Source organism: Lonchura striata, chromosome 7 (assembly GCF_050655825.1).
Source record: "Lonchura striata isolate lonStrDom1 chromosome 7, ASM5065582v1, whole genome shotgun sequence".
NCBI lineage: Eukaryota > Metazoa > Chordata > Aves > Passeriformes > Estrildidae > Lonchura > Lonchura striata.
The window spans coordinates 37,430,760-37,455,070 of record NC_140709.1 but is presented as its reverse complement, the minus strand read 5'-3'; the positions used below and the strand labels follow the sequence as shown (position 1 = coordinate 37,455,070).

At 53.3% G+C, this 24,311-nt stretch overlaps 1 protein-coding gene and 2 long non-coding RNA genes across 7 annotated transcripts; all 3 read left to right on the top strand.

Moving 5' to 3' along the window:
- Positions 1 to 3,736: 3,736 nt before the first annotated feature.
- On the top strand, positions 3,737 to 4,460 carry LOC144246663 (uncharacterized). The gene is made up of 2 exons (XR_013340330.2): positions 3,737 to 3,866; positions 4,139 to 4,460. It is a non-coding gene; the product is annotated as an uncharacterized LOC144246663 (long non-coding RNA).
- Positions 4,461 to 5,628: 1,168 nt separating this feature from the next.
- LOC144246723 (transient receptor potential cation channel subfamily M member 8-like) lies at positions 5,629 to 16,547 on the top strand. Of its 5 annotated transcripts, none has more exons than XR_014956830.1 (6): positions 5,629 to 6,103; positions 8,494 to 8,684; positions 10,396 to 10,495; positions 11,692 to 12,660; positions 12,979 to 13,065; positions 14,404 to 16,547. XR_014956830.1 is itself a non-coding variant. In XM_085585518.1 (6 exons), the coding sequence occupies exons 1-5, from the start codon at positions 6,054 to 6,056 to the stop codon at positions 13,027 to 13,029; spliced, it is 426 nt and encodes a 141-aa protein (XP_085441644.1). In that variant the 5' UTR covers positions 5,631 to 6,053; the 3' UTR covers positions 13,030 to 13,065; positions 14,404 to 16,547. The 5 variants fall into 5 exon arrangements, 3 of the variants coding, with proteins under 3 accessions (XP_085441644.1, XP_085441643.1, XP_085441642.1); XM_085585518.1 differs by having other exon boundaries at positions 5,631 to 6,103; positions 11,692 to 11,725; XM_085585517.1 differs by having other exon boundaries at positions 5,631 to 6,103; positions 11,692 to 11,725; positions 13,810 to 16,547.
- A 7,015-nt stretch (positions 16,548 to 23,562) lies between these two features.
- On the top strand, positions 23,563 to 24,311 carry LOC144246662 (uncharacterized). The gene is made up of 2 exons (XR_013340329.2): positions 23,563 to 23,717; positions 23,990 to 24,311. It is a non-coding gene; the product is annotated as an uncharacterized LOC144246662 (long non-coding RNA).

Below are 24,311 nucleotides of genomic sequence, written 5' to 3'. Positions count from 1 at the left end.
TTACAATCCAAAGCAAGTAAGCAGCCTGTGGCCAGGGTTTGGTCCTCCCAGGAATTGCTTGGCCTCCTAAGGAGGCCACTGGTGAGCCTTTGAGGCCATCGCAGTGCGGTGGGAAGGGAAGCACTTCTCTGGGGACACTGGGAACACTGCTCCCTCTGGCAGCTTTCCAAGTCTCCCCGTGCCTTCTCCAGGTCCCTGCCATGGTGAGATACATCCACCAGTGGCTCATGGCCAATGATTCTGCTGAGCACAGGCTGGACAACGCCCTGCTGTATCTCACAGAAGCGCAGCCAAAAGACACAGTAATGACACTCCTGCGTGTGGCCCCATCCTGTGACAGGTAAGGGGCCCACCTGCCTAGAGGGCTCACAGCTCACCACAACCCATCGCCCTGTACAGCCTGTGCCAGGTGTCTGACCAACAGAAGAGTTTCAGGGCCCTCTGGCTGCTCCCTTTCCCAGCCCTGGCATGTCACCCCTGAGCCTGCTGTCATGCTCCCTTGTTGCCCCACAGGGGCCTGTCCCCACAGGGCTGGGCTGCCTGGCTGCTGCTGGAGAGGGGCAGTGAGCAAAGGCAAGCCGGCAGTCAACCCGGGCCCCTAGAGATACCCAGGCCACGGTGCTGTGTCTGAGATGCCCTGAGACAGAGCTCTAACCCTGCAGAGCTGCCATGGCCATGTGGAAGACCATCATGTGCACGCCCAGGACTGCAGAGCTGGCACAGCGGATACTCCTGGATGTGCTGGGGCGCTGGCCAGAGCACAGCACATGCACCTCCGATGGGGACAAAACGGGTGTCTTTGCCCTGGCTGTGAGTTTCTGCCAGTGGCCTTTGCTGGCCACAAGGCTGCCTGTCCCACAGCTCTCCATCCTCCTTCCCCCACTGCATCTCCATTCCTCAGGCACTGGCCTGAAAGCTGGACTAGGGACAGCTGCAGGGCCACCAGGCCCACTGCTCCTCCTGTGTCTCTCTGGGCCTCTCTCTGCCACGCTCGGGCCCTGTCACACAGACACCTCAGCACTGAGCGCTGTCTTGGGGGGCTTTGTCTTTTGCAGGGAACTGTGGTGATATGGAAGATCCTCCAGGAGCCCAGTGTCCCACGTAAAGTGATGGTGCATTTCCCGCAGTTATTTGTGCATCTGCTCTTCCAAGTGTTCTTCAGCACCAAAGAGATGTCAGAGGCGGTTGATACTTTTTGGAAGGGATGCCAGGAAGAACACAGCCTTGCTACCAGCCCCAACAGGTGCTCCATCCCAGTCCTTCTGTTCCTGCCACATGGCCAGGGCAGGAGCCAGTGCTCCCAGTGTGACCCGGGCTTTGCTCTGCACTCAGGTTTGCAGTGAGAACCCTGAAGTCCCTGCTGTGCCGAAAGCAGTATGAGCATGTGGTGGTGTCAATGGAACGCAAGCGTGGCTGGGACACGCTGCTCTGTGCTGACACCCACCATTATGCTGTGGGTCTGCTGGCCAGGTGGGACCCCTTTCCCATTGCTCTCAGCATTTGTGCTCTGTGTCTGGGGTGTCCTTCACAGTCCCTTGGTCAGAGGCCAGAGGACCTTGTCACTGAGGGACAGCCAAGGAGACTGGAGAAGGTTGGGAGAGCAGGGTGCCCACAAAGAGTCACCTTCCTAATGGCCCATTTCTCCTTTCTGTGTGCTGGGGAATGACCAGACCACTGTGAGTTAGTTCTGGGGAGAGGTCTGTTCCCCTGGCTCATAGTCTTAATTAAGCGACTTTTACTCCTGACAGGGAGATGTCCTGCATCTCCATATCCTCATGTTCCCGCATCTTTCACTATCTGCTCCGGCTGCTCAGCTCACAGAAGCCACGCTGGGATCTGCCTGCCCTGGCCTTCATTGTGGAGGTGAGCCTGTTGGCCAGCGCTGCCTGGCTCTGCTGCCTCCCAGCTCTCTGCCCTCTCGCAGCCGCAGCTGCCTGGGACGGTGCCCACGCCCTGTGCTGCTGCCTGGGCCCCGCCCTGTGCGGTTCTGGGCTCCTGCCAGCCGGGTCCCCTGTCACTGCCCTGTGCCTTTCAGGTCCTTGAGCACCTGGAGTTGAGTGAACACAATGCTGACAGAGTCCAGCAAATCTTCTCAAGGCACCTGTGGAGCGAGTGCAGGGAGAAGCGTTGCCTGGCACTCAAGGCCCTTCTCAAGCTCACTGACGATCCCTCAAGGGTGAGAAGGGGGCAGCAGCTGAAGCCATGCAGGCAGCGTGGGGCTGGGGAACGCTGTCGCTTGGGCTGCGTAGGGCTTCGTCCGCTGGGACAGCCGCTCCCAGCTCTCCTGCCTCCCGCTTCAGCTGCCCGAGTGCTTCGGGACAGGCCTTTGGCTTCTGGGCCCTGCGGCAGCAGAGTTGCCTTTCACAAACTTGTGTTCTACACAGACCAAAAAAATGTGGAACCTGACTGAACGTCTTGTGGAGCTCCTGCAGGATGCAGATGGAGAGATTGTTAAGATAACAGTCATGGTACTCAACTTTATAATCATGGACAAGGACATGTGGATCCCCAGCCCCACTGTCCTGCAGCTGGCTGAGTCCCTCCTGCCTCTCTTTGACCATGTAAGGCTCTGTACCCCCAGCCACAGCCACTGGCTGATGCCAGGACACTTGGTGCCCTGTGGATTTTCAGGCCTGTGCCCAGCTGAGCCCTTTGCAGCCCATGCTGAGGTCTTATTTTCATCTCTTCACACAGGACAATAGCCAGGTACAGCTGCTCTCCATATTGCTCTTGAGAACATTGCTGAATCTTCCACTGGAAAAGGGAAGAAAGGCCCTGAAGGCACAAGTGTGCCACAGTGTGCTCCCGCTCTTCTTCCACTGCCATGATGAGAACTGGCAGGTGGCAAAGGTGAGGACGCAAGGGCTGCTGCTGTCCCCCTGGGAGGGGGCTCAGCTGCCTCCTGCCCTGGTGCCTGGAGGGCTGTAGCCTCCTCCAGGCCCTGGCACAGAGACGCTGATCCTGGGGGCCCTTGGCTGCGGGGCATTTCCATGTTTCTACTCTTCTCCAGGCTTCTTGGAAAACGCTGCTTTGTGTGGCCAAATTCCTGAAGAGGAGAGATCTTGAAAAATCTGTAAAGAAGGAGAAGCTATGGAGGTTCATTGAGATCCTGGTAAGGAGGGCTGGGAGGCCGCAGCCTCAGCCTGGAGAAGTCCCCTGAGCGCGGTGCTCGGTGTGCGGGCTGGCAGCTGTGCCCCTGCCCGCTGCTGCAGCCCGAGGCCGCGCGGGCTCTGCTCCAGGCTCCTGCGGGCCCAGCCGGGTGCCGATGGATTCGCGGCCCGGCGGGGCTGCGGGGCGGCACCGCGGCTCCCCGGGCAGCAGCCGGCCCTCTGCCCCCTCCAGAGCCCGGCGCCTGCGGCTGCTGGCCGGGCCTCAGGGCAGTGCGGGCAGGGGAGGCCGGGGCTGGCGCGGGGAGCGCCCGGCCCAGGGGCTGAGCCCGCGCCAACCCTTCTCTGCTGCCGCTCTCTCCAGCTGGCAGAGGACAGCAGCAGCGCGGCCGAGCTCCTGCGCCGGGCCCTGCCCTACCTGGAGAGCCCACAGGAGCCCCTGCGAGAGGCGGCCCTCAGGTTCATGGGTGAGCCTCGAGCCCGGGCTCCCTCCCCGCCCCGCCGCAGCTCGGCCCCAGCCCCGCCTGCTGCCCCGACAGCGCCACCCGGGCCCGGCGCCTCTGGCAGCCGTGCCCTGGGTTCGGCAGCGAGCGGCCAGGGCCCGGGATGAGCCCTGCCGGGCCAGGAGGCCGTGTGGGCACAGGGCTGGCAGCGCCGCTGGCAGGAGCTGTGCCGCTGGGCTGACAGGCTCTGTGTTCCCAGGGATGGCCGGGCGGAGCTTGAGGGGACAGCAAGAAGAGCTCCAGCTGATCTGCAATGGTGAGAGAGGGCAGCGGGCTGACAGCGGGGGCTGTGGGGCGAGCTGCAAGCCCTGCCCCGGCTGCGGAGAGCTCTGCTCTCCTAGGTAGAGCACACAGAGGGTTCAGGGACACGTGTGGGATTCGTGGCCAGCAGCTTCGGGCTGATCCCCTTGGTCCCTGATCCCTCCCGGCCATGGCAAGAGCTGGCTGGGATGGCCCTGGCACGGGAGACTCCCCTCGGCTCCCCGCAGAGTCGGGATCTGACCGTGGCTCTGTTCCTTTCTCTTGCAGCCCTTGAATGTCTGACAGAGGATGTCAGTACTGCCGTGTTAGAGCTGGCACTTCAAACACTGCATGTCCTCCAGGCAATACAGTGTGGGCGATACTCCATCTTCCAGAAGATGCAAGATCAGCTGCGCCGGAAATGGACGACATGGCCTTGTCTGTCAGGGCTCGGATGTCTGCACTGTTGGAGCTCGGAGGAGAGCTGATTCAGGAAGCTCTCTTTCTTGGGGCCACCTGAGCCAGTGGGATTTTCCTCTTCTCTAAGATATTTATTTTCTTCCCTTCCATTTTTTATCCTGAGTAAATAAAGAATGTGTTAGAATACGCAGATGCCCAAGAGCTATTCTTTGCTGCACAGGGTCTGCAGGGCAAGTGGGAGGAAAGGGTGAAAAGGGTGCTTGTGCTCAGTAGCACAGCAAGCAGAGGGGGCCTGAGGCCCTTAAGGGGGAAAAGTTTGCTTGTGCTCAGCAAGGTGCCCAGGCATGCAGGGTTGCAGGGAAAATGGCCAAAAGCCCCTTGGCCTTTGGTGGCTCTGCTGAAGCCTTTGTGCTGCCCACAGAGCGGGTGGGCAAGGCCAGAGCTGCAGGGATCCCTGCGAGAGCGGTGCCTGGAGATGGCCACAAGCCCTGTCCCAGGCAGGAAGCACCATCCGTGTCCTCCTGCCCGTGTGTTGCTGGCTGGATGGTTGAGGGCTCTGAGGTGCCTCTTGGTGGAGCTCCTCTGGAGCTCCTGTGGGGCTGCAGCACCGCTGCCGGGCAGGTTGGCCGGGCTGGGGGAGACCCGGAGGGACTGGGGCAGTGGGAAGCCCTGAGCAATTGGGTGTCAGAGGCCACAAGCAGCCCTCAGGCAGCCAATTTGTTCCTGCCAGAGCTGACTTATAAAACAGATCCTGGGCACTCTCTAACACCATCAGTGTTGGAAAACGAAATGCAAGGAATTCTCAGATCTTCGGGCCTGTAAGTGAAGGCTTAGAATCCTCAGATTTACAGGATTTGATGTGAGACCTTGGAAAAGGCTTCCAAACTTAGGTGCTTGAATTGAGAATGTGAATCTATCTTTTAAAGCAGACATGTTCAGCTAAGTGGAGCATAGTTTAGAGTTTTAGATTTTAAAGTACTGTCCTGGTTTGTAAGATAAGCTTCTATTCTATTTGCCATCTGTTGGAGGTTGGGCAGGTTTGTTATTTCTTCCAAGAACAATGGTTTGCTCCGAAGAGGTAATGGTTTGTTAATGGGCCATTGACTGACTCACTTGCAGGGCTGGTAGCGTAACACCATCCCATTGTGAGATGCTCCACCCAGAGGGGGAAGCCAAGCACTCTTTTATTGTATAAAGTGGTACCTTTTTGGAGACAAAGCAGCTCTCTCTCTCTTTACGGGATTCCCAGAGAAGCAGCTCTCTCTCTTTGCGGGATTTCCCAGAGAAGCAGCTCCTTCGGCAAGATTCCCAGAGAAGCGGCTGGAGCGCGGTGAGGCGGCGGCGGCGGAGCTCGGAGGTGGCCCCGGCGCAGAGGAAGACCGGCTGCACTGCCACCAGATCTTCAGAGAAAACTATACCCTTCTAAAGATCACCACTTCAGCTGCAATTCATCAGCCACTGCAAGAGGAGCAGCTATCATTTCAACCGGACTACTACCAATACCTCGAATCCTCAGGTTGTGGACTTTATCACTAGTTTTGTTTGTACCAATTGCATTTGCCCCCTGCCTCCAAGTCTAACGGGGAGCAGGAATGGAGGGATGAGGGCAGGACCAGCAGAACGAGGAGCTCACTGTTTGCTCTCCCCTCTCTGAGGTACCACCTACAACTTCGACCACTGCACTTTTTCTGGGAACAAGTCCAAGCCCTTGTGCGTGGAGCTGGATGCCAACAACCAGCCCCGCTTCCCGGAGTGGATCACCATTCCCCTTGTGTGCATTTACATGCTCTCCACCAACATCCTCCTGGTCAACCTGCTCGTGGCCATGTTCGGGTACGTAACGAAGGAGCCGTGGCTTCCTGGTCATCCCTGCACTGACATAGCTCTGGGGAAGAGACTGGAGTGCTGGAAAACAGCAGGAAGCCAAGCCTCGCCTCTGCATCTGTCACAGCAGCCTGGGGGAAACTGGTGCAGTGTCCTGGGGAGGGATTGCTGCCTGTCCTTTGCCTCCATCTCTAAGCATCCTCTGCACTGTGGGTGTGGTGCAAACCCCAGAAAACCCATCACAGGGGGTGATGCTGGGTCAGAGCCTTACCGAAATGTGAGTTGCTGCCCAAGTGACCTTGCTTGAGCAGCAGAGTGAGTAAATGAGTTATCATCACTCTTCAGGACACTGTGGTTTTATTAACCTGAGCTGCTGTGTGTGGTGAGGATAAGTCTGGTACTGATTTGATGGACCTGCCATTTATTGTTCTGACTTAGACCACAGGCAATGGGCCACATCCCCCTGGGACATGCAAAAAGACTTTGTCTTGAGAAGTGCCATCACCTCTAGACCAGCAAGGTCAGGGAATGTCTTCCTCAGCTTCTCCCAGAAATCTTTGTTGCATCCTCTGCAAGCCGTGGCACAGAGTTGATTTAATCATGGGAAGTTCCTCATATCAGATTTTGGGGGTGTGTTGCCTTCATGTCTCACTTGGGAATGCAGCTGGATTGGTGTTGTGCCTCTGTTCCCATTCCCAGCCCTTGTCCTTTTCTGCTTTACACTCACGACAAGAGTACTCAAAACCTCTGACCAGCCTTCTTGAGGACCACAAGTTTATTTTTGTGATTTGATGGTACCTTGGCAGGAAGTTGCTTTGGCAACAGGAGTATTGACAGGACTCCTGGTGCTGCTCAAGAGCATCTCTCAGCTGAATGACTCTGCCAGTGTTTCCTGGCCTGAGATGAGATGCTAGAGAGTGATAAGTTGAGAATGCCTCAGATTTAGGTTCTGCTCTGACCCCTCTTCCCCAGGCTGACCTAGAATCTAAAGAAAATCAGAAATACTATTTTTGGCAAGGCATCCAAGGTAAAGCATATCTGTGCCTGGGGAGAGACAAGCATGCTCATACTCCCTAGGAAGGGTGCAAGTACCTCTCAACAATGAAGGAAAGTATACAGCAGTAAGCCAGCTCTACCCTAAAACCTTTTATATTTGCTAGAACACTTACTTTAACAGTACCTGATGGTAAATGCTCTGGTTTATGCTGTTATGCCAGTAAAAAAACCCTCTAGTTTTCACCAGTTGCATCTATCTTTTACACAAAAAGAGAATCTCCACCAGGTGAAGGTTTGCATTTATCTCACATAAAGGTGCATTAGGCTCTGAGCAGAGGCATTTTGGGAGCATCCATCTGCCACTTAATGTCACACTGAAAGGTCAGGCAGCCTGGGAGCTGCTTGCACCTGTGGTTGTTGCTTTGCAGGGTCCATACAGTGCCTTGTGCTGTGGGTTTGATCTGTGCCTGCAGTGTCCTTAATACGTCTACTATAAATCTCAGGAGCTTTTAAATTTCTTGTAAGTGTTCTCATTTTAGGTTTGGGCTTTTTCCTAAGAAAGCAGTTATCTGCTCAGTTAATAAGACACAATATCTTGTGAAGAAGCATCCTGTTCTCATGTGTCTAGGCTAGAAGAAGACTGGTTAGAGCTGAGGTAGTAAAAATACATGGAGTGTTTTCTTCCTATTCATATATTTTCCTGTTTATTTGTAACTTCAAGGGTTTTTTTTCCTACTGTTTTAATTCCACCCATTTGCGAATTACTCTCTAAGGAGGAGAACAAACTAAATAACCTCCTGGTTAATAAAAATGACTACCTTCAGAATGACTAGGGCTCCTAACATCAGAAGGACATGGAGCTGCCAGAATGAGTCCAGTGGAGATTCTCAAAGGGAATGGAGCCAGGCTAGGAGAGCTGAGGGTGCTCACCTGGGGAGAAAAAGGCTCCAGGGAGAGCTCAGAGCCCCTTGCAGGGACTAAAGCGGCTCCAGGAGAGCTGGAGAGGAACTGGGGATAAGGCATGGAGGGACAAGACACAGGGAATGGCTTCCACTGCCAGAGGGCATGGATGGATGGGATACTGGGAAGGAATTGTCCCCTGTGAGGGTGGGCAGGCCCTGGCACAGGGTGCCCAGAGCAGCTGTGGCTGCCCCTGGATCCCTGGCAGTGTCCAAGGCCAGGTTAGATGGGGCTTGGAACAACCTGGGATGATAGAAGTTGTCCCTGCCCATGGCAGGGGATGGAATGGGGTGAGCTTTAAGGTCCTTCCCAAGCCAAACTACTCTGGGATTCTGTGACTATAAAACCATGCCCTGGTACAGTAGAGGAATGCTCTGTTCTTGGCTCTGATGCAGCTCTTTGGTGACCAACTCATCCTGGTTGTGTTCTCTCTTTCCCATCAGTTACACTGTTGGATCAGTGCAAGAGAACAATGACCAGGTGTGGAAGTTCCAACGCTTTTTCCTGGTGCAGGAATACTGCAGTCGCCTGACCATCCCCTTCCCCTTTGTCATCTTTGCCTACATATTCATGGTGCTGAGGAAATGCTTCAAGTGCTGCTGTAACAAAGAAAGCAAAGAGCCATCCATTTGTTGTGAGTTGGATTTTTCCTTGTTGCCCAAAAGTCATCTCTGCAGCAGGTGCATTGCAGTTCCTACGTGGCATCCTGTGCTTATTCCAGGCATTTTGTGCTGTGCTGGGAGATTTCCAAGGGCCATGTAGACCTCTGTCATGCAAATCCACTGTGCTGCTGGAAATCTCTTCAGTAAGATTCAAGTTTTCAAGTGATATTTATCCAGTGCTCTCTTATCTAAGCCATTTCCATGTAGAATTGCCTTGTGTGTGTAACTCATTAAGACTTCAGATTAATCCTAACTCTTTAGGGCTGCTTATGCTGTTTCTCAGCTTTGCAAGGTTGTGGGTTTGGCTTTTTTGTAATTCATTCTTCTTGCTAGGGAGTGACTGAAAGAGAACAAACAGTTTCCATGTAGCCAAATGAGCAAACCACCTCAAAAATGTGACAAGTCAATGCTCAAGCTATTTCTCCTTTTTCTGTTGGGGGACACAGATAGGAATTGTTTTAACAAGCCTTCCCCCCTGCCTCTCCAGCAAATATAGTGTTTTCTCAGCTGAGAGAGAATAAATTGAATTAATTGACAGGCTTTTTCCCATCCATCAATAACCTGCCTGGTGCCCTGCAGCAGAAGCTGGATTTGTTACCAGTTTAGGAGGAAGGGCCTTCTTTGGCATATAAAATTGTTTAGCACTAAATCATTTTGGCTGTCTAAATTGCTGTGTGGATTTCTTGCTGGGGAAGCTGTTGGGTAGCAGAAATTCCTGCTCAAATGATGCACAGTTGATGTTGCAGCTCTGAAAGAATGGGAGAGTTAATTAGAGCCAGAAAATGGTTGTGGTTTTGCTGATGATAGGAACTGAGAACTGCAGAGGAAGCACACTGATGTATTGACTGTGGTAAAATCCTGCCTTCCCCTTTAACTCTTATGGAAATGGTTGGGATTTGAGTGCTTAGATGCTTGTTGGATTGTGGGGGAACAGCTGAGGGGTTTGTGAGGTCAGAGGAGCACTGGGTGGAAGAAAGGGACTTCATCCATTCACCAGCCTGGGGCTTTTTCTGTCTCAGTTTATTTTATTTTTTTATTTAAACCCCTGTGGTGTATTGTGTCCTTTTGGAACATGACAAAATGCTGAAGTATTACCCTGGAAGACTATGATGCCTCAAAGTGGGCTCCTCTGTATCAACTCCGGAATTTACAGCACCATCATAAAATGCTTCTTAGAGAAGACAATTCTTCATCATTCTGGAGTGTTTCAGTTCAATCAAAAATCATATATCATGGTCCTTAGAAGTGTTACTCCTAATGATCCAATATGGGGTAATGTAGAAACAAATGGAAAGCTCAAACCCAGATGGGATCTTGCTAGAATATCCTGTACCTGTTGAAGCAGAGGCACCTGTGTTAACCAAGACTCAAAAAAAGTACAGAAAGACTTCTGGAGCTTGTAAGGTTGTGGGTTGGTTTTGTGTTTGCTTATTTGGTGGGTTTTGGGTTTTATGTTTGCTCGTATTTTGTGTTTTTAAGTGACTCTGGTTGCCAGGAGCATTCAGTGAAAGGCGTTAGTGTCACATCTGTGAGAGCTGAGTCACAGGTGGGCAGTGGGGCTGTGAGTGCTCAGGATGTGGAGAAGGGAATCATTAACCTCTGAATGCACGCACTGACCCAGCCGCTTTGCACCTTGGCTTTCGAACACAAATTAAGTATTTTTCTTTCAAATGCATTTCCCAGGCTCAAGAAATGAGGACAATGAAATCCTGGCATGGGAAGCTGTCATGAAGGAAAATTACCTTGTCAAAATCAATACAAAAGCAAATGATTCATCAGAAGAGTAAGCCTGCCTATCTTTGTCTTCATTCTCTTACTTTTCTCTTGAACATTTCTAGTGAAGACACATTTTCAGCAGCTCTAGGTGTTTACAAACTAATGAGTAAGTAAATAAACTCAGCATAAATGTGCTTTTTATTTCTGAAGTGAAATGGTGCTTTTTTTTGTTTGCTGAAGAGAAGACAAAAAAAAGTCTTCCCATGGTGTTTTGAGATCTTATCATGGGAAGCAGTGCCACAGCTGACTCTTGCTGTAGCATTAGTTTAGGCTGGATATTAGGAAAAAGTTCTTTATGGAAAGGGTTGTCCAGCCCTGGAACAGACTGCCCAAGGCAGTGGTGGCACCCCCATCTCGGCGTGGGGATTTAAAAGCTGTGTGGATATGGCACTTGGGGACCTGAGTTAGTGGTGGAATTGGTTGGACTCGATCTTTTCCAACTCAAATAATTCTATGATTTTACATTTAGCAGAGAATGTTTACTGTTGGACCTGGAATCTCAGACATTCCCACAGCAGTAATCCAAATGGAGATGTGTAATTAGTAACATGAGTTGTGGAGACCTCTGAGGAGGGGAAGATGGTCTTTAGAATCATGGTATTTGAAACTTTGGAGACTTACGCTTGGATATTTCTTTGACTGCCAGCTCATGGAAACATTTGGGATCTGTCTCACTGTTTTCAGAGTAACAGTTTAAGAGGAAAAAAAAAAACCAACAAAAACTGAAAGAAAGCAAGAAAACGGAACACTGCTAGAGAACAAAACCTGCTCTGTATGATTGCTTAACTTTGCTAACTTCTGGCAGCTTGAATATTTCTCTTAATCAGAGAGAGCTGATAGGAATGGACAAGAAAAAACAGACCCTTCCATATCTGTGGGCATGAACATTGCCGTCCACAAATAAGTGTTTAGGTTAAGACTACCCAGAGACAAACAGCATTGCGTAAGAAGCCAAACAAATACCAAAAACATTTCCTTGGTACTGGAAGCAAAAATGTCTTGAGAAGGAAAATGTAATAGCATCCTACTAATAGTAATTTGCATGTTAGTTAATTTACTTGTACTAAAAATGATGCCAGTCACGTGCAGCCCTGCCTCCCTGGGAGGATGGAGCACTGGGGGGAGTTGGGGTGTGGTAATTAGCCAAGTTTTCCTTGGTATCCAGACTGATCCCATTGCTTCATGTTCTCCTTCTGCTTCTAGGATAGTGCATCGATTCAGACAACTGGATGCAAAGGTACTTCTGTCCCAGATTGCTCCGGGAAATGTGATTCTCTCTGGTAAAGCAGGGGGTGTGCCATGGCAAGGAAAATGAGCCTCCCAGAGTTGTGTGCAGTCTTTGTCACTGTCACCAGGACCCCATTTTAATTGGGCTTTTTTACTGTGCTCTTTTGATTCCATAGATAGGAGTGTGTAGGGCATGTAGTGATTAGGACAGAAGGGAATGGTTTTGAACTGAGAGGAGGATTAGATGGGATAATGGGAAGAAATTCTTGGCTGTGAGGGTGGGCCCACCCTGGAACAGGGTACCCAGAGAAGCTGTGGCTGCCCCTGGATCCCTGGAAGTATCCAAAGCCAGGCTGGATGGGGTTGGAGCAGCCAAAAATGAGCTGTGAGATCCCTTCCAAGCCACAAGAGCTTTCTAATGTGCAGGGAAATGAAACAAAGACACTTGCTTAGCACTGGAGGAGTGTTTCTCAATATTCCTTGTGGGATGGACTAAAGCAGAAGTAATTTCCATCTTAAACTGCAACATTCCGCTGTCTAACAGGTCCATGAAACGCCAGTGGGAAGAAGGGGTGTCACACACTTGACATGTCCCCGTCCCAAAGGTGTCTGTCAAGTTTAGCTTCTGGTGGTGTTGGCATGGTGTAATTAAGCAATATAAGGCTACCCATATACCAGAGAGCACATTATGAGAATTGCCATACAAATAATTTTTTATGACTGTGATGTTGAAATGGGTATGTGTGTTCACAATGGTTATTTTCTGAGGCTTGACTGAATTATCTGTTTGGCCTCTGAAGTGGGGAGTGGCTTTGGTATGAAGCACAGACTTTTTAAGAAGCTCAGGTGAAAAGACCCACATATACTTCAGAGTACTTTTTTTGGTTACTGTCAAATCATTTAGATTGCAAAATAATAGCTTGCTTCCAGACTGAAAGGGAAGTGGTGAGTGAGTATGATGCTGCTCTTGAAACTGAAAGGAGATCTGCTAACCTTAATTCTCTCCTGAAAATAAATACCCATCTCTTGCTTTTCTCGTCTGGTAACTGCTGGTTAACTTGCTGAAATAGAGGCAGCAGGGCTTGCTGCATTAATTGCCCTGATGAACATTGTACTTGGTACTGTCCTCTCGAGCACTCTTGCATTTGGTGTAATACTTGCAGAGGCAATTACTTGTTACTTTCATTGCTCATTAGCATTGCATTCCTTCAGCTAGATGGACTTTACAAAAATAACCTCTTTTTTTTTTTTTTTTTTTTTAAGCTCTCTGATTTGAAAGGCCTTCTGAAAGAGATTTCCAGTAAAATTAAATAAGTGGAACTGAAATTCAAGAGCAGCTACTGGAGCAGGGTAAGCCCTCTTTAAATCCATTGTCTGCCTTGAAAAAATTACCAGCATTTGTGGTGTTAAATTGGTGTGTCTTTGAAAGAAGAGCTAGTATTAATTGTTGATGGTTGTATTCATATTGTCTGATACTGGGGAAGAAACGAGACCCAACTTCTCTTCCTCATTTGTGTTTTTCTTTATGAAAAATACAGTTTTCCATCTGGGGTTTCTATCAAATTTTGGCACTGTTTAAAATACCTTGTTTTGCCCACGTGCCTCTGAATAACTGTGACTAACCCAAGGTTATTTTAGTTGTCTTTTTGTTGGAGGGCCTCTAGAAATTGAGGAGCTGCTGTGCTGGATCTATTACCCTTGGTATCTTTTAACTCTGAAGAGCAGGCAATCCAAATAGAAAAGACAGAAGTGAGGGCAGGAGTAAGGTTTATTTTTCCACTATCAAAGTGGGGCATTAGGCTGGATTGCTGTAGCCTTCCTGTGTCCTGTACAATAAGCTGCAGTGTGAGGAGCTGACCCAAAGCCTCAGGTCCAGTTTGAGTGTCTGGTCATCAGCCTTGTGTCCTTTTGCCTCCAGTTTCAAGAAAGAATTGTTTTGGGTCCCACAGTGGGATGTGAAAAGCAGACAGAATATTGATGCAGAGAACACTGTCACCTTTAGAGACAGCAGGTTAAGAAGTGTAACTGTTGAATGGGATAATCTGGAACAACTTGATCAGCCCGGACATTACGGCCTTGCTCTTTCTTCCACAGAGTGGTTTCGTCCAAGAGACCTTAAACCTGTGCCAAACATTCCCCAGTCCGCTCACTCTTTTCCTGGGAGAACTGGATATTCACTTGAACTGAGTGCCTTTTAGTCATGAATGACTTGCAACCACCTAATAAAATCTACAAGGATCACCAGTTCCTGGGTGCTTCTGGGATGTGCTGGACTCCAAGTTGCCTAAAAAATAGGCTGTAAAATAGTGGAACTCTGGAGGCCATTTAGTCCAGTGCTGCTCAAACAGTGCCAGCGCTGATCAAAGGGAGCTGCAATGTGGCTGGAAAACAGGTTGTAATTAGATACAGGGGGGCAGCCTGGGACAAGGGACAGTAGTTTATGGTGGAGCTTGTGGAAAGGGACCTCTCATGATGGATGGCAGTGCCTTCAGAAGAATCCTAGAATCCCAGAGCGGTTTGGGTTGGAAGGGACCTTAAAGCTCATCCAGTTCCACCCTCTGCCATGGGCAGGGACACCCTCCCCTGGACAAGGCATCCAGTCACCCAAGCTGATGTCGAGAGGATGAAAGCAAAGCCTTGAGGTGGGCTGGGAGTTCTACTCACCAATTCTTTCTGTTGCTCACACAGGTACCAATTCATGAAGAATAATTGCTCAGAGCTGGCAGCACCCCCCAAGCAGATGGTAATGGAGGCACCAGAGTATCAATGTCTCAGCAGGAGTCAGCAGGATTTTCTTGCAATTTTTATTTTTGTTGATCAAACAGCCCTTTCTGCTTGTTGCAAGGTTGTGGTGAAACTGGAGATGGCTGCTTATCTCCTGACATGATTCCTGTGTTACCCAAAATCTTCTCATCTGCCCTAAGGTCCAGTGGCAGCAATTAGTCCTTGTTAAGCTGCTGTTGCAAATCACTCCTATTTCCAAGAGTTCTGCTGCTGTTGCCAAAATCCCTTTGCTTTTCCATTTCACTTGGAGGGACCTGTGCATGGGTTTCCTTCAAGCACTAATTGCATGTCTGAATGAATCAATCTCCCTTCCTGTTCTGCCCTGTAGTAGCTGGATCTTGCTTGTTCCTTGCACGGGCTGTCAGACCTGCTGGGGTCTGGAATGCTGGTGTGCCAGAATGTAGTGGATTTCAGCATCATCCCCCCAAGGAAAGCCTTTGGTCCAACCCTGCATCCCTATTTCAGACTGTAAAGGAACATTGTGGACTTGTTCCCCCTCTACCCGGAACCTTTCAGCAGTGCAGAAGTTCAGCTATTACAGCCCTGCATGGGAGAGACATTAATTTATCTAGGAACTGTTTCTAAGGCTTTGTGGGCAATCCTTCCTTGGTTTCAATCATGAAAATTTGTATTCTGGGAATGTTGGAATTCATTTGACTTTTCCAATGTGTGTTTGCTGATGTTTGCAGCTGGAAATGGAGAAGAGATTGTTGGAACCTTTAAACAGAGCAGTGCTTGATATGGTGAGGTGGCGCTTTCTGTCTAAAATAGCAGCTGAATTCTGTCACTATTTTTTTTTTTTTTTTTTTTGGTATAGCTGAGAGCATAGCCAACTGAAGGCAATACAAATAGCATTTATTTACATGGCAAAGCATTGTATCAACCTTCCTTCCCAGTGTCTAGGAATCATGGAATCATAGACTCACCAGAGGAAAGGACCTGCAAGGATCATGGAGTCCAACCCCTGGTCCTGCACAGACATCCCAACAATCCTATCCTATGCATCCCTGAGAGCATTGTTCAAATGTTCCTTGGGCTCTGTCAGCCTGGGGCTGTGCCCATTCCCTGAGGGCGTCTGGTCAGTGTGCCAGCACCATCTGGGAAAACCTTTTCCTAAAATTCCACCTGACCCTGCCCTGACACAGCTCCAGCCACTCCCTCAGGTGCTGTCCCTGTCACAGAGAGCAGAGATTGGAGCTGTCCTTTGGGAGAGAGCTGCCAGTCATGCTGAGACCTCCTCCTCTCTCCAAGCTGAACAAGCCAATTGACCTCAGCTGTTCCTCATACAGCTTCCCCTCCTGGCCCCTCATCATCTTCATTCCCCTCTTTGGATACTCTCTGCAGGCTTTATGTCCTTATGATACATTCAGAGAGATTGCTGCTCTTCTCTCCCTGCATTTTATCACCCAACTGTACTGTATGCTGTGCATGACATCATCCTGGGGGCTCCAGCACTAACAATAGCAGTGGTATTTGTTTTCATGTGGAAATATTTCCTGCTGAAAAGTAAAGGAGCTGGGCTTTCACTGATTCACATGGCAGTTAGCTGCATCATAAATTCTTGAGATAAGGTTCCTTTCTGGAAATTATTTTTCCCATATCATTTGTCTGCCTTGGATGTGAAAATTGTGCTTTTTGTTCACTCCCTTCCTATATAAAACCTGTGGAATGCTTTAAACCCTTCCGGGAAATCCCAAGGGCCTTGCCTTGGAAGAATATACAATAGACTCTCCACCTAGGCTTAAAGAGAAGACTTCTGCCATGGAGCCTTGCAACACCAGGATCCACCCCAGTTCCTTTCCCCGTGTCCCAAATTCTTGCATTTTTTCCTTTCCCTGTTTCCTCGTTGGTTGTGGTATCCCTGGTGGCCGGCCCCATCTTCCCTGTAGGCCAATGCCCTTTGCTCTGCCCTTTGTGCTGCCCCTGTGCCCTCAGACCATTGGCCACTGACCCCTGCTTAACCTTGTGCAGAGCACATGGCCAGGTCTTTGTCCCTGATCCCTTCAGCCAGGTGGATGCAATAAACCTTTGCTGGAATACATCATAAATAGACCCTTCCTGTCTTTCCTCTGCTGGGCTATGTGTGTGTGCGGACTTGAAATGGCTGTTCTTGTGGCCTTACTCAGAGCAGCTTCTGAAGGTGACACTTTGAAGAAGGCTGCAGCATGTCTAGCACCCTGCCAGGTGGCAACAAAAACCTGCTGTGTGATTGCCTGAAGCTGTAGAGATCTATTGTTGTGTGAATGTCACTGTGCAACCATGTTCTGTAAGGTCTGAATTCTGGAGTCAGTCCATGTGCAGTGCTGCAGCCAGGGGCACCAGCCCGTGCTGCACATGATGCTCCCTTCCCAGAAGCCGCGCGGGCTCTGCTCCAGGCTCCTGCGGCCCAGCCGGGGCCGATGGAGCCGCGGCCCGGCGGGGCTGCGGGGCGGCACCGCGGCTCCCCGGGCAGCAGCCGGCCCTCTGCCCCTCCAGGGCCAGCGCCAGGATTTGGTGCCAGCACCTTCACGGTGGGCAGGGGAGCCCTGCAGGCGCTGTTTGTAGAGAGCGCTGCCGGCTCCAGGACGGTTTAGATGAATGGAGACGAGAGATCTCTGAAGGCTGCTCTTGGGGTATAAGGTTTATTAGGGATGGAGAAAGGTCCTGCTTTGAGCTGCCAGACACAGCACGTGGCGAGGCTTGAGAGGGTGAGGGAAGTTCCATGAGGAGGGGAAGTTCCAAAACAGCGTCTGGCCCCTCAGAGCCCCCTTATCAGGGGGCTTCAAGGTGGGCTGGAACAAGGCTTGGGCCAATGGGGTTACATGCACTTGATGTTTCAGGGGAGGGTTACAGGTGCGGGGTGAACCATACATTTTGGGGGGTGAGATGGAACAGTCCACTTGACCCCAGGACCCATCCGTAGGCAGGGGCATTGTCCGGCTAGCAGAGAGGACTGTTCTCATCCTGGCTGTATTATTTATTAATAATTATATTTATCCATCCTTCCCTACAGCTGTTGTCTGGCTGCTGCCAATAAGGGGCAGGGGGCAGAGGCAGGGCTGGCTGCCAGCCCGGGCCCTCGCGGCTGCCCAGGCCAGGTGCTGTGACTGAGGCCCCCCTGACAGAGAGCTCTGGGCCCGCAGAGCTGCGGCCACCATGGGGAGGGTGGCCACGTCTCCTGGAGCAGGGCTGCGGAGGCACTGCTGCCCTGGTGGCTCTGGACCCCACAGAAACAGCAATGGAACATGCACAAGAACAGCAGGTCTGCTTTCAGCACTTCCCTTGGCTGCTCCTTTAGGGTGCTTGCACCACACTCAGAGACACAGAACACCTTCTTTTCCTCTGAGAGTTATTCCTGGCCTCTTCATTTTTCCAATGCACCAGGTATTAGCTGCTGGCTTCAACTAGACACATAAACTGCTGCATTAAACTTTCAACTCAGCTGTTTTTTTAATCCAGAATGCTTTAAAAATGTGCAGAAAAGTCCAACGAGACGTGATTGTATCTCTGTCCTGTGAATCTCACTAGCTATTGGAGCTTTTGTGTTGCTGCTAATCCCTTCTATGAAAAAAATTAATTCTAGAGAAGAGCAACATCATCTGACAGACACCAAGCATTGCCAGCAGTTCCTCCAGGTGTTCCTGCCAACAGCCCCTGCAGGAAGGAGCACAGTCCCCAGTGCACGTGGGTTTGGTTTCCTATGGCACAGAAGCCCCCAGGGGCACAGGTCTCTGGGGCAGGAGACGGGCACCAGCCCTGCCAGGGCTCGGGGGCTGGCAGGTCTGCTTGGGCAGGGACTCTGCCACAGCTGCTGGTGTCAGCGTTCCCAGGCTCCAGGGCTCAGAGCAGCATTCCTGCCCTGGCGCACAGTTCCTTGTGCCACAGTTTCTTGTGTGTGCCACACCCATGGGTTTAGGATGACCATGGACCGTGGCAGCTTCCATGGAAGGTCCCGTGCCCTTCCCAGCGTGGCTTCGTCGGCAGCCCTGGGGGCTCCTTCTGCTGCCCTGAGCCCGCAGAGCAGGGCAGCGTTTGCTGATGGTCTGAGCCCTTCCTAAAGATCCAGTTGGGCTGTCTCAGACACTTGGGGCCAGGGATTCCTGCCAACCTGGGCCAGTTTGGCTGGGCAGGGGGTGGCCCCAGGGCAGGTGCAGTGTATGCAAGGCCCTTTGTGACACGGTGCAGCATGGAATGGAGCTGGGTGTCCAAGGGCCCTTCGTGACACGGTGCAGCATGGAATGGAGCCGGGTGTCCAAGGGCCCTTTGTGACACGGTGCAGCATGGAATGGAGCTGGGTGTCCAAGGGCCCTTCGTGACACGGTGCAGCATGGAACGGAGCCCGGTGTCCAAGGGCCCTTTGTGACACATGCTGACATAGGAGCTGGAAGTGGCAAGAGCACGCCACTCTGCTCAGAGCAGGCGACCAGAGAGGACGGGACAGAGCGGTGCTGTGAGGAGCCCCCACACAGCGCGCTCATTCCTGTCCAACCCGGAGTGTTTCTGAGGCATAGTTCTTGCAGCTCACCTTGAGGCCAGACCACAGGACTCGGTGAGCTGTGGCCTTCCAAGGCTTCAATTCTGCAGGTGCCCTTGAGGGCAGACCGTGGGACTTGGTGCCCCAGATTTTTCCAAGGCATCTCTCCTGAGGGTAGCCAGAAATCCGGTCAGAGACATGGGGCAGGGAGCCCTGAGAGTGCCCAAGCTGACCTGGGTAGAGGAGGAAGAAGGCGGCCCTGCAGCTGCCCCAGCACAGGAGACTGAAGAGGTGGTGCCATTCCATCCACCACAGGAGGGTAAGTGGCAGAGCCAGGCCGCAGGGCTGGTGCCTTCAGCCAGCTTGGCTCCATCACACCCCACCCCATCCCATCCCATCCCATCCCTTGGGGACGTGCCCATGGACAGGACGGAAGAGGGGCCCGGGCAGACACCCCACAGTGGCCGTGATCCATCCACCTGTGGCATCCTGGGGCTGTCCCTGCCTCGGCAGCGCAGGGCGGGGCTGTGTTCTCCAGCCCCTCCTGCAGCCCCTCAGCCCTGGCTGCGCTCGCTCTTTGCCAGATGCAGCCCTGGACCAGACACAAGAACAGAAACCCAACCATGGCCGCTTCCACAGAACAGCAAAGGTACCTGAAGCCATCCCCACCTGGGCTGGGCCTGCTGTCACTGCTCAGCCGAGCACCGAGCACCGTGTGTGGAGCACTCCATGTAACATCCATGGCTTTTTGCCCTTCTCCTTCAGCTCGTTTGCAAATTCATCAAGACAATTCGGCAGGAAGAGAACATTGCCAGGGGTGCTGGGCTCAGAGCATACTCGCCCATCTTCCAAACCAAGACCAGTGCTGCCCTGCTGGATTTGCTTGTACAGGAAGGTTTTTACAATCCAAAGCAAGTAAGCAGCCTGTGGCCAGGGTTTGGTCCTCCCAGGAATTGCTTGGCCTCCTAAGGAGGCCACTGGTGAGCCTTTGAGGCCATCGCAGTGCGGTGGGAAGGGAAGCACTTCTCTGGGGACACTGGGAACACTGCTCCCTCTGGCAGCTTTCCAAGTCTCCCCGTGCCTTCTCCAGGTCCCTGCCATGGTGAGATACATCCACCAGTGGCTCATGGCCAATGATTCTGCTGAGCACAGGCTGGACAACGCCCTGCTGTATCTCACAGAAGCGCAGCCAAAAGACACAGTAATGACACTCCTGCGTGTGGCCCCATCCTGTGACAGGTAAGGGGCCCACCTGCCTAGAGGGCTCACAGCTCACCACAACCCATCGCCCTGTACAGCCTGTGCCAGGTGTCTGACCAACAGAAGAGTTTCAGGGCCCTCTGGCTGCTCCCTTTCCTAGCCCTGGCGTGTCACCCCTGAGCCTGCTGTCATGCTCCCTTGTTGCCCCACAGGACCCTGTCCCCACAGGGCTGGGCTGCCTGGCTGCTGCTGGGGAGGGGCAGTGGGCAAAGGCAGAGCCGGCAGTCAACCCGGGCCCCTAGAGACGCCCAGGCCACGGTGCTGTGTCTGAGATCCCTGAGACAGAGCTCTAACCCTGCAGAGCTGCCATGGCCATGTGGAAGACCATCATGTGCACGCCCAGGACTGCAGAGCTGGCACAGCGGATACTCCTGGATGTGCTGGGGCGCTGGCCAGAGCACAGCACATGCACCTCCGATGGGGACAAAATGGGTGTCTTTGCCCTGGCTGTGAGTTTCTGCCAGTGGCCTTTGCTGGCCACAAGGCTGCCTGTCCCACAGCTCTCCATCCTCCTTCCCCCACTGCATCTCCCTTCCTCAGGCACTGGCTTGAAAGCTGGCCTAGGGACAGCTGCAGGGCCACCAGGCCTGCTGCTCCCCCTGTGTCTCTCTGGGGCTCTCCCTGCCACGCTCGGTCCCAGTCACACAGACACCTCAGCACTGAGCGCTGTCTTGGGGGGCTTTGTCCTTTGCAGGGAACTGTGGTGATATGGAAGATCCTCCAGGAGCCCAGTGTCCCACGTAAAGTGATGGTGCATTTCCCGCAGTTATTTGTGCATCTGCTCTTCCAAGTGTTCTTCAGCACCAAAGAGATGTCAGAGGCGGTTGATACTTTTTGGAAGGGATGCCAGGAAGAACACAGCCTTGCTACCAGCCCCAACAGGTGCTCCATCCCAGTCCTTCTGTTCCTGCCACATGGACAGGGCAGGAGCCAGTGCTCCCAGTGTGACCCGGGCTTTGCTCTGCACTCAGGTTTGCAGTGAGAACCCTGAAGTCCCTGCTGTGCCGAAAGCAGTATGAGCATGTGGTGGTGTCAATGGAACGCAAGCGTGGCTGGGACACGCTGCTCTGTGCTGACACCCACCATTATGCTGTGGGTCTGCTGGCCAGGTGGGACCCCTTTCCCATTGCTCTCAGCATTTGTGCTCTGTGTCTGGGGTGTCCTTCACAGTCCCTTGGTCAGGGGCCAGAGGGCCTTGTCACTGAGGGACAGCCAAGGAGACTGGAGAAGGTTGGGAGAGCAGGGTGCCCACAAAGAGTCACCTTCCTAATGGCCCATTTCTCCTTTCTGTGTGCTGGGGAATGACCAGACCACTGTGAGTTAGTTCTGGGGAGAGGTCTGTTCCCCTGGCTCATAGTCTTAATTAAGCGACTTTTACTCCTGACAGGGAGATGTCCTGCATCTCCATATCCTCATGTTCCCGCATCTTTCACTATCTGCTCCGGCTGCTCAGCTCACAGAAGCCACGCTGGGATCTGCCTGCCCTGGCCTTCATTGTGGAGGTGAGCCTGTTGGCCAGCGCTGCCTGGCTCTGCTGCCTCCCAGCTCTCTGCCCTCTCGCAGCCGCAGCTGCCTGGGACGGTGCCCACGCCCTGTGCTGCTGCCTGGGCCCCGCCCTGTGCGGTTCTGGGCTCCTGCCGGCCGGGTCCCCTGTCACTGCCCTGTGCCTTTCAGGTCCTTGAGCACCTGGAGTTGAGTGAACACAATGCTGACAGAGTCCAGCAAATCTTCTCAAGGCACCTGTGGAGCGAGTGCAGGGAGAAGCGTTGCCTGGCACTCAAGGCCCTTCTCAAGCTCACTGACGATCCCTCAAGGGTGAGAAGGGGGCAGCAGCTGAAGCCATGCAGGCAGCGTGGGGCTGGGGAACGCTGTTGCTTGGGTTGCGTAGGGCTTCGTCCGCTGGGACAGCCACTCCCAGCTCTCCTGCCTCCCGCTTCAGCTGCCCGAGTGCTTCGGGACAGGCCTTTGGCTTCTGGGCCCTGCGGCAGCAGAGTTGCCTTTCACAAACTTGTGTTCTACACAGACCAAAAAAATGTGGAACCTGACTGAACGTCTTGTGGAGCTCCTGCAGGATGCAGATGGAGAGATTGTTAAGATAACAGTCATGGTACTCAACTTTATAATCATGGACAAGGACATGTGGATCCACAGCCCCACTGTCCTGCAGCTGGCTGAGTCCCTCCTGCCTCTCTTTGACCATGTAAGGCTCCGTACCCCCAGCCACAGCCACTGGCTGATGCCAGGACACTTGGTGCCCTGTGGATTTTCAGGCCTGTGCCCAGCTGAGCCCTTTGCAGCCCATGCTGAGGTCTTATTTTCATCTCTTCACACAGGACAATAGCCAGGTACAGCTGCTCTCCATATTGCTCTTGAGAACATTGCTGAATCTTCCACTGGAAAAGGGAAGAAAGGACCTGAAGGCACAAGTGTGCCACAGTGTGCTCCCATTCTTCTTCCACTGCCATGATGAGAACTGGCAGGTGGCAAAGGTGAGGACGCAAGGGCTGCTGCTGTCCCCCTGGGAGGGGGCTCAGCTGCCTCCTGCCCTGGTGCCTGGAGGGCTGTAGCCTCCTCCAGGCCCTGGCACAGAGACGCTGATCCTGGGGGCCCTTGGCTGCAGGGCATTTCCATGTTTCTGCTCTTCTCCAGGCTTCTCGGGAAACGCTGCTTTGTGTGGCCAAATTCCTGAAGAGGAGAGATCTTGAAAAATCTGTAAAGAAGGAGAAGCTATGGAGGTTCATTGAGATCCTGGTAAGGAGGGCTGGGAGCCTGCAGCCTCAGCCTGGAGAAGCCCCCTGAGCGCGGTGCTCGGTGTGCGGGCTGGCAGCTGTGCCCCTGCCCGCTGCTGCAGCCCGAGGCCGCGCGGGCTCTGCTCCAGGCTCCTGCGGGCCCAGCCGGGTGCCGATGGATTCGCGGCCCGGCGGGGCTGCGGGGCGGCACCGCGGCTCCCCGGGCAGCAGCCGGCCCTCTGCCCCATCCAGAGCCCGGCGCCAGCGGCTGCTGGCCGGGCCTCAGGGCTGTGCGGGCAGGGGAGGCCGGGGCTGGCGCGGGGAGCGCCCGGCCCAGGGGCTGAGCCCGCGCCAACCCTTCTCTGCTGCCGCTCTCTCCAGCTGGCAGAGGACAGCAGCAGCGCGGCCGAGCTCCTGCGCCGGGCCCTGCCCTACCTGGAGAGCCAACAGGAACCCCTGCGAGAGGCGGCCCTCAGGTTCATGGGTGAGCCGCGAGCCCGGGCTCCCTCCCCGCCCCGCCGCAGCTCGGCCCCAGCCCCACCTGCTGCCCCGGCAGCGCCACCCAGGCCCGGCGCCTCTGGCAGCCGTGCCCTGGGTTCGGCAGCGAGCGGCCAGGGCCCGGGCTGAGCCCTGCCGGGCCAGGAGGCCGTGTGGGCACAGGGCTGGCAGCGCCGCTGGCAGGAGCTGTGCCGCTGGGCTGACAGGCTCTGTGTTCCCAGGGATGGCCGGGCGGAGCTTGAGGGGACAGCAAGAAGAGCTCCAGCTGATCTGCAATGGTGAGAGAGGGCAGCGGGCTGACAGCGGGGGCTGTGGGGCGAGCTGCAAGCCCTGCCCCGGCTGCGGAGAGCTCTGCTCTCCTAGGTAGAGCACACAGAGAGTTCAGGGACACGTGTGGGATTCGTGGCCAGCAGCTTCGGGCTGATCCCCTTGGTCCCTGATCCCTCCCGGCCATGGCAAGAGCTGGCTTGGATGGCCCTGGCACGGGAGACTCCCCTCGGCTCCCCGCAGAGTCGGGATCTGACCGTGGCTCTGTTCCTTTCTCTTGCAGCCCTTGAATGTCTGACAGAGGATGTCAGTACTGCCGTGTTAGAGCTGGCACTTCAAACACTGCATGTCCTCCAGGCAATACAGTGTGGGCGATACTCCATCTTCCAGAAGATGCAAGATCAGCTGCGCCGGAAATGGACGACATGGCCTTGTCTGTCAGGGCTCGGATGTCTGCACTGTTGGAGCTCGGAGGAGAGCTGATTCAGGAAGCTCTCTTTCTTGGGGCCACCTGAGCCAGTGGGATTTTCCTCTTCTCTAAGATATTTATTTTCTTCCCTTCCATTTTTTATCCTGAGTAAATAAAGAATGTGTTAGAATACGCA

What these genes read in the sequence shown, in the direction of transcription:
- LOC144246723 (XM_085585518.1), top strand. Translation starts at nt 6,054, where the DNA reads ATGCTCTCCACCAACATCCTCCTGGTCAACCTGCTCGTGGCCATGTTC. An exon ending in CTGCTCGTGGCCATGTTCGG is followed by an intron (nt 6,104 to 8,493) that starts GTACGTAACGAA and finishes CTTTCCCATCAG; the next exon opens with TTACACTGTTGGATCAGTGC. An exon ending in GCAAATGATTCATCAGAAGA is followed by an intron (nt 10,496 to 11,691) that starts GTAAGCCTGCCT and finishes TTCTGCTTCTAG; the next exon opens with GATAGTGCATCGATTCAGAC.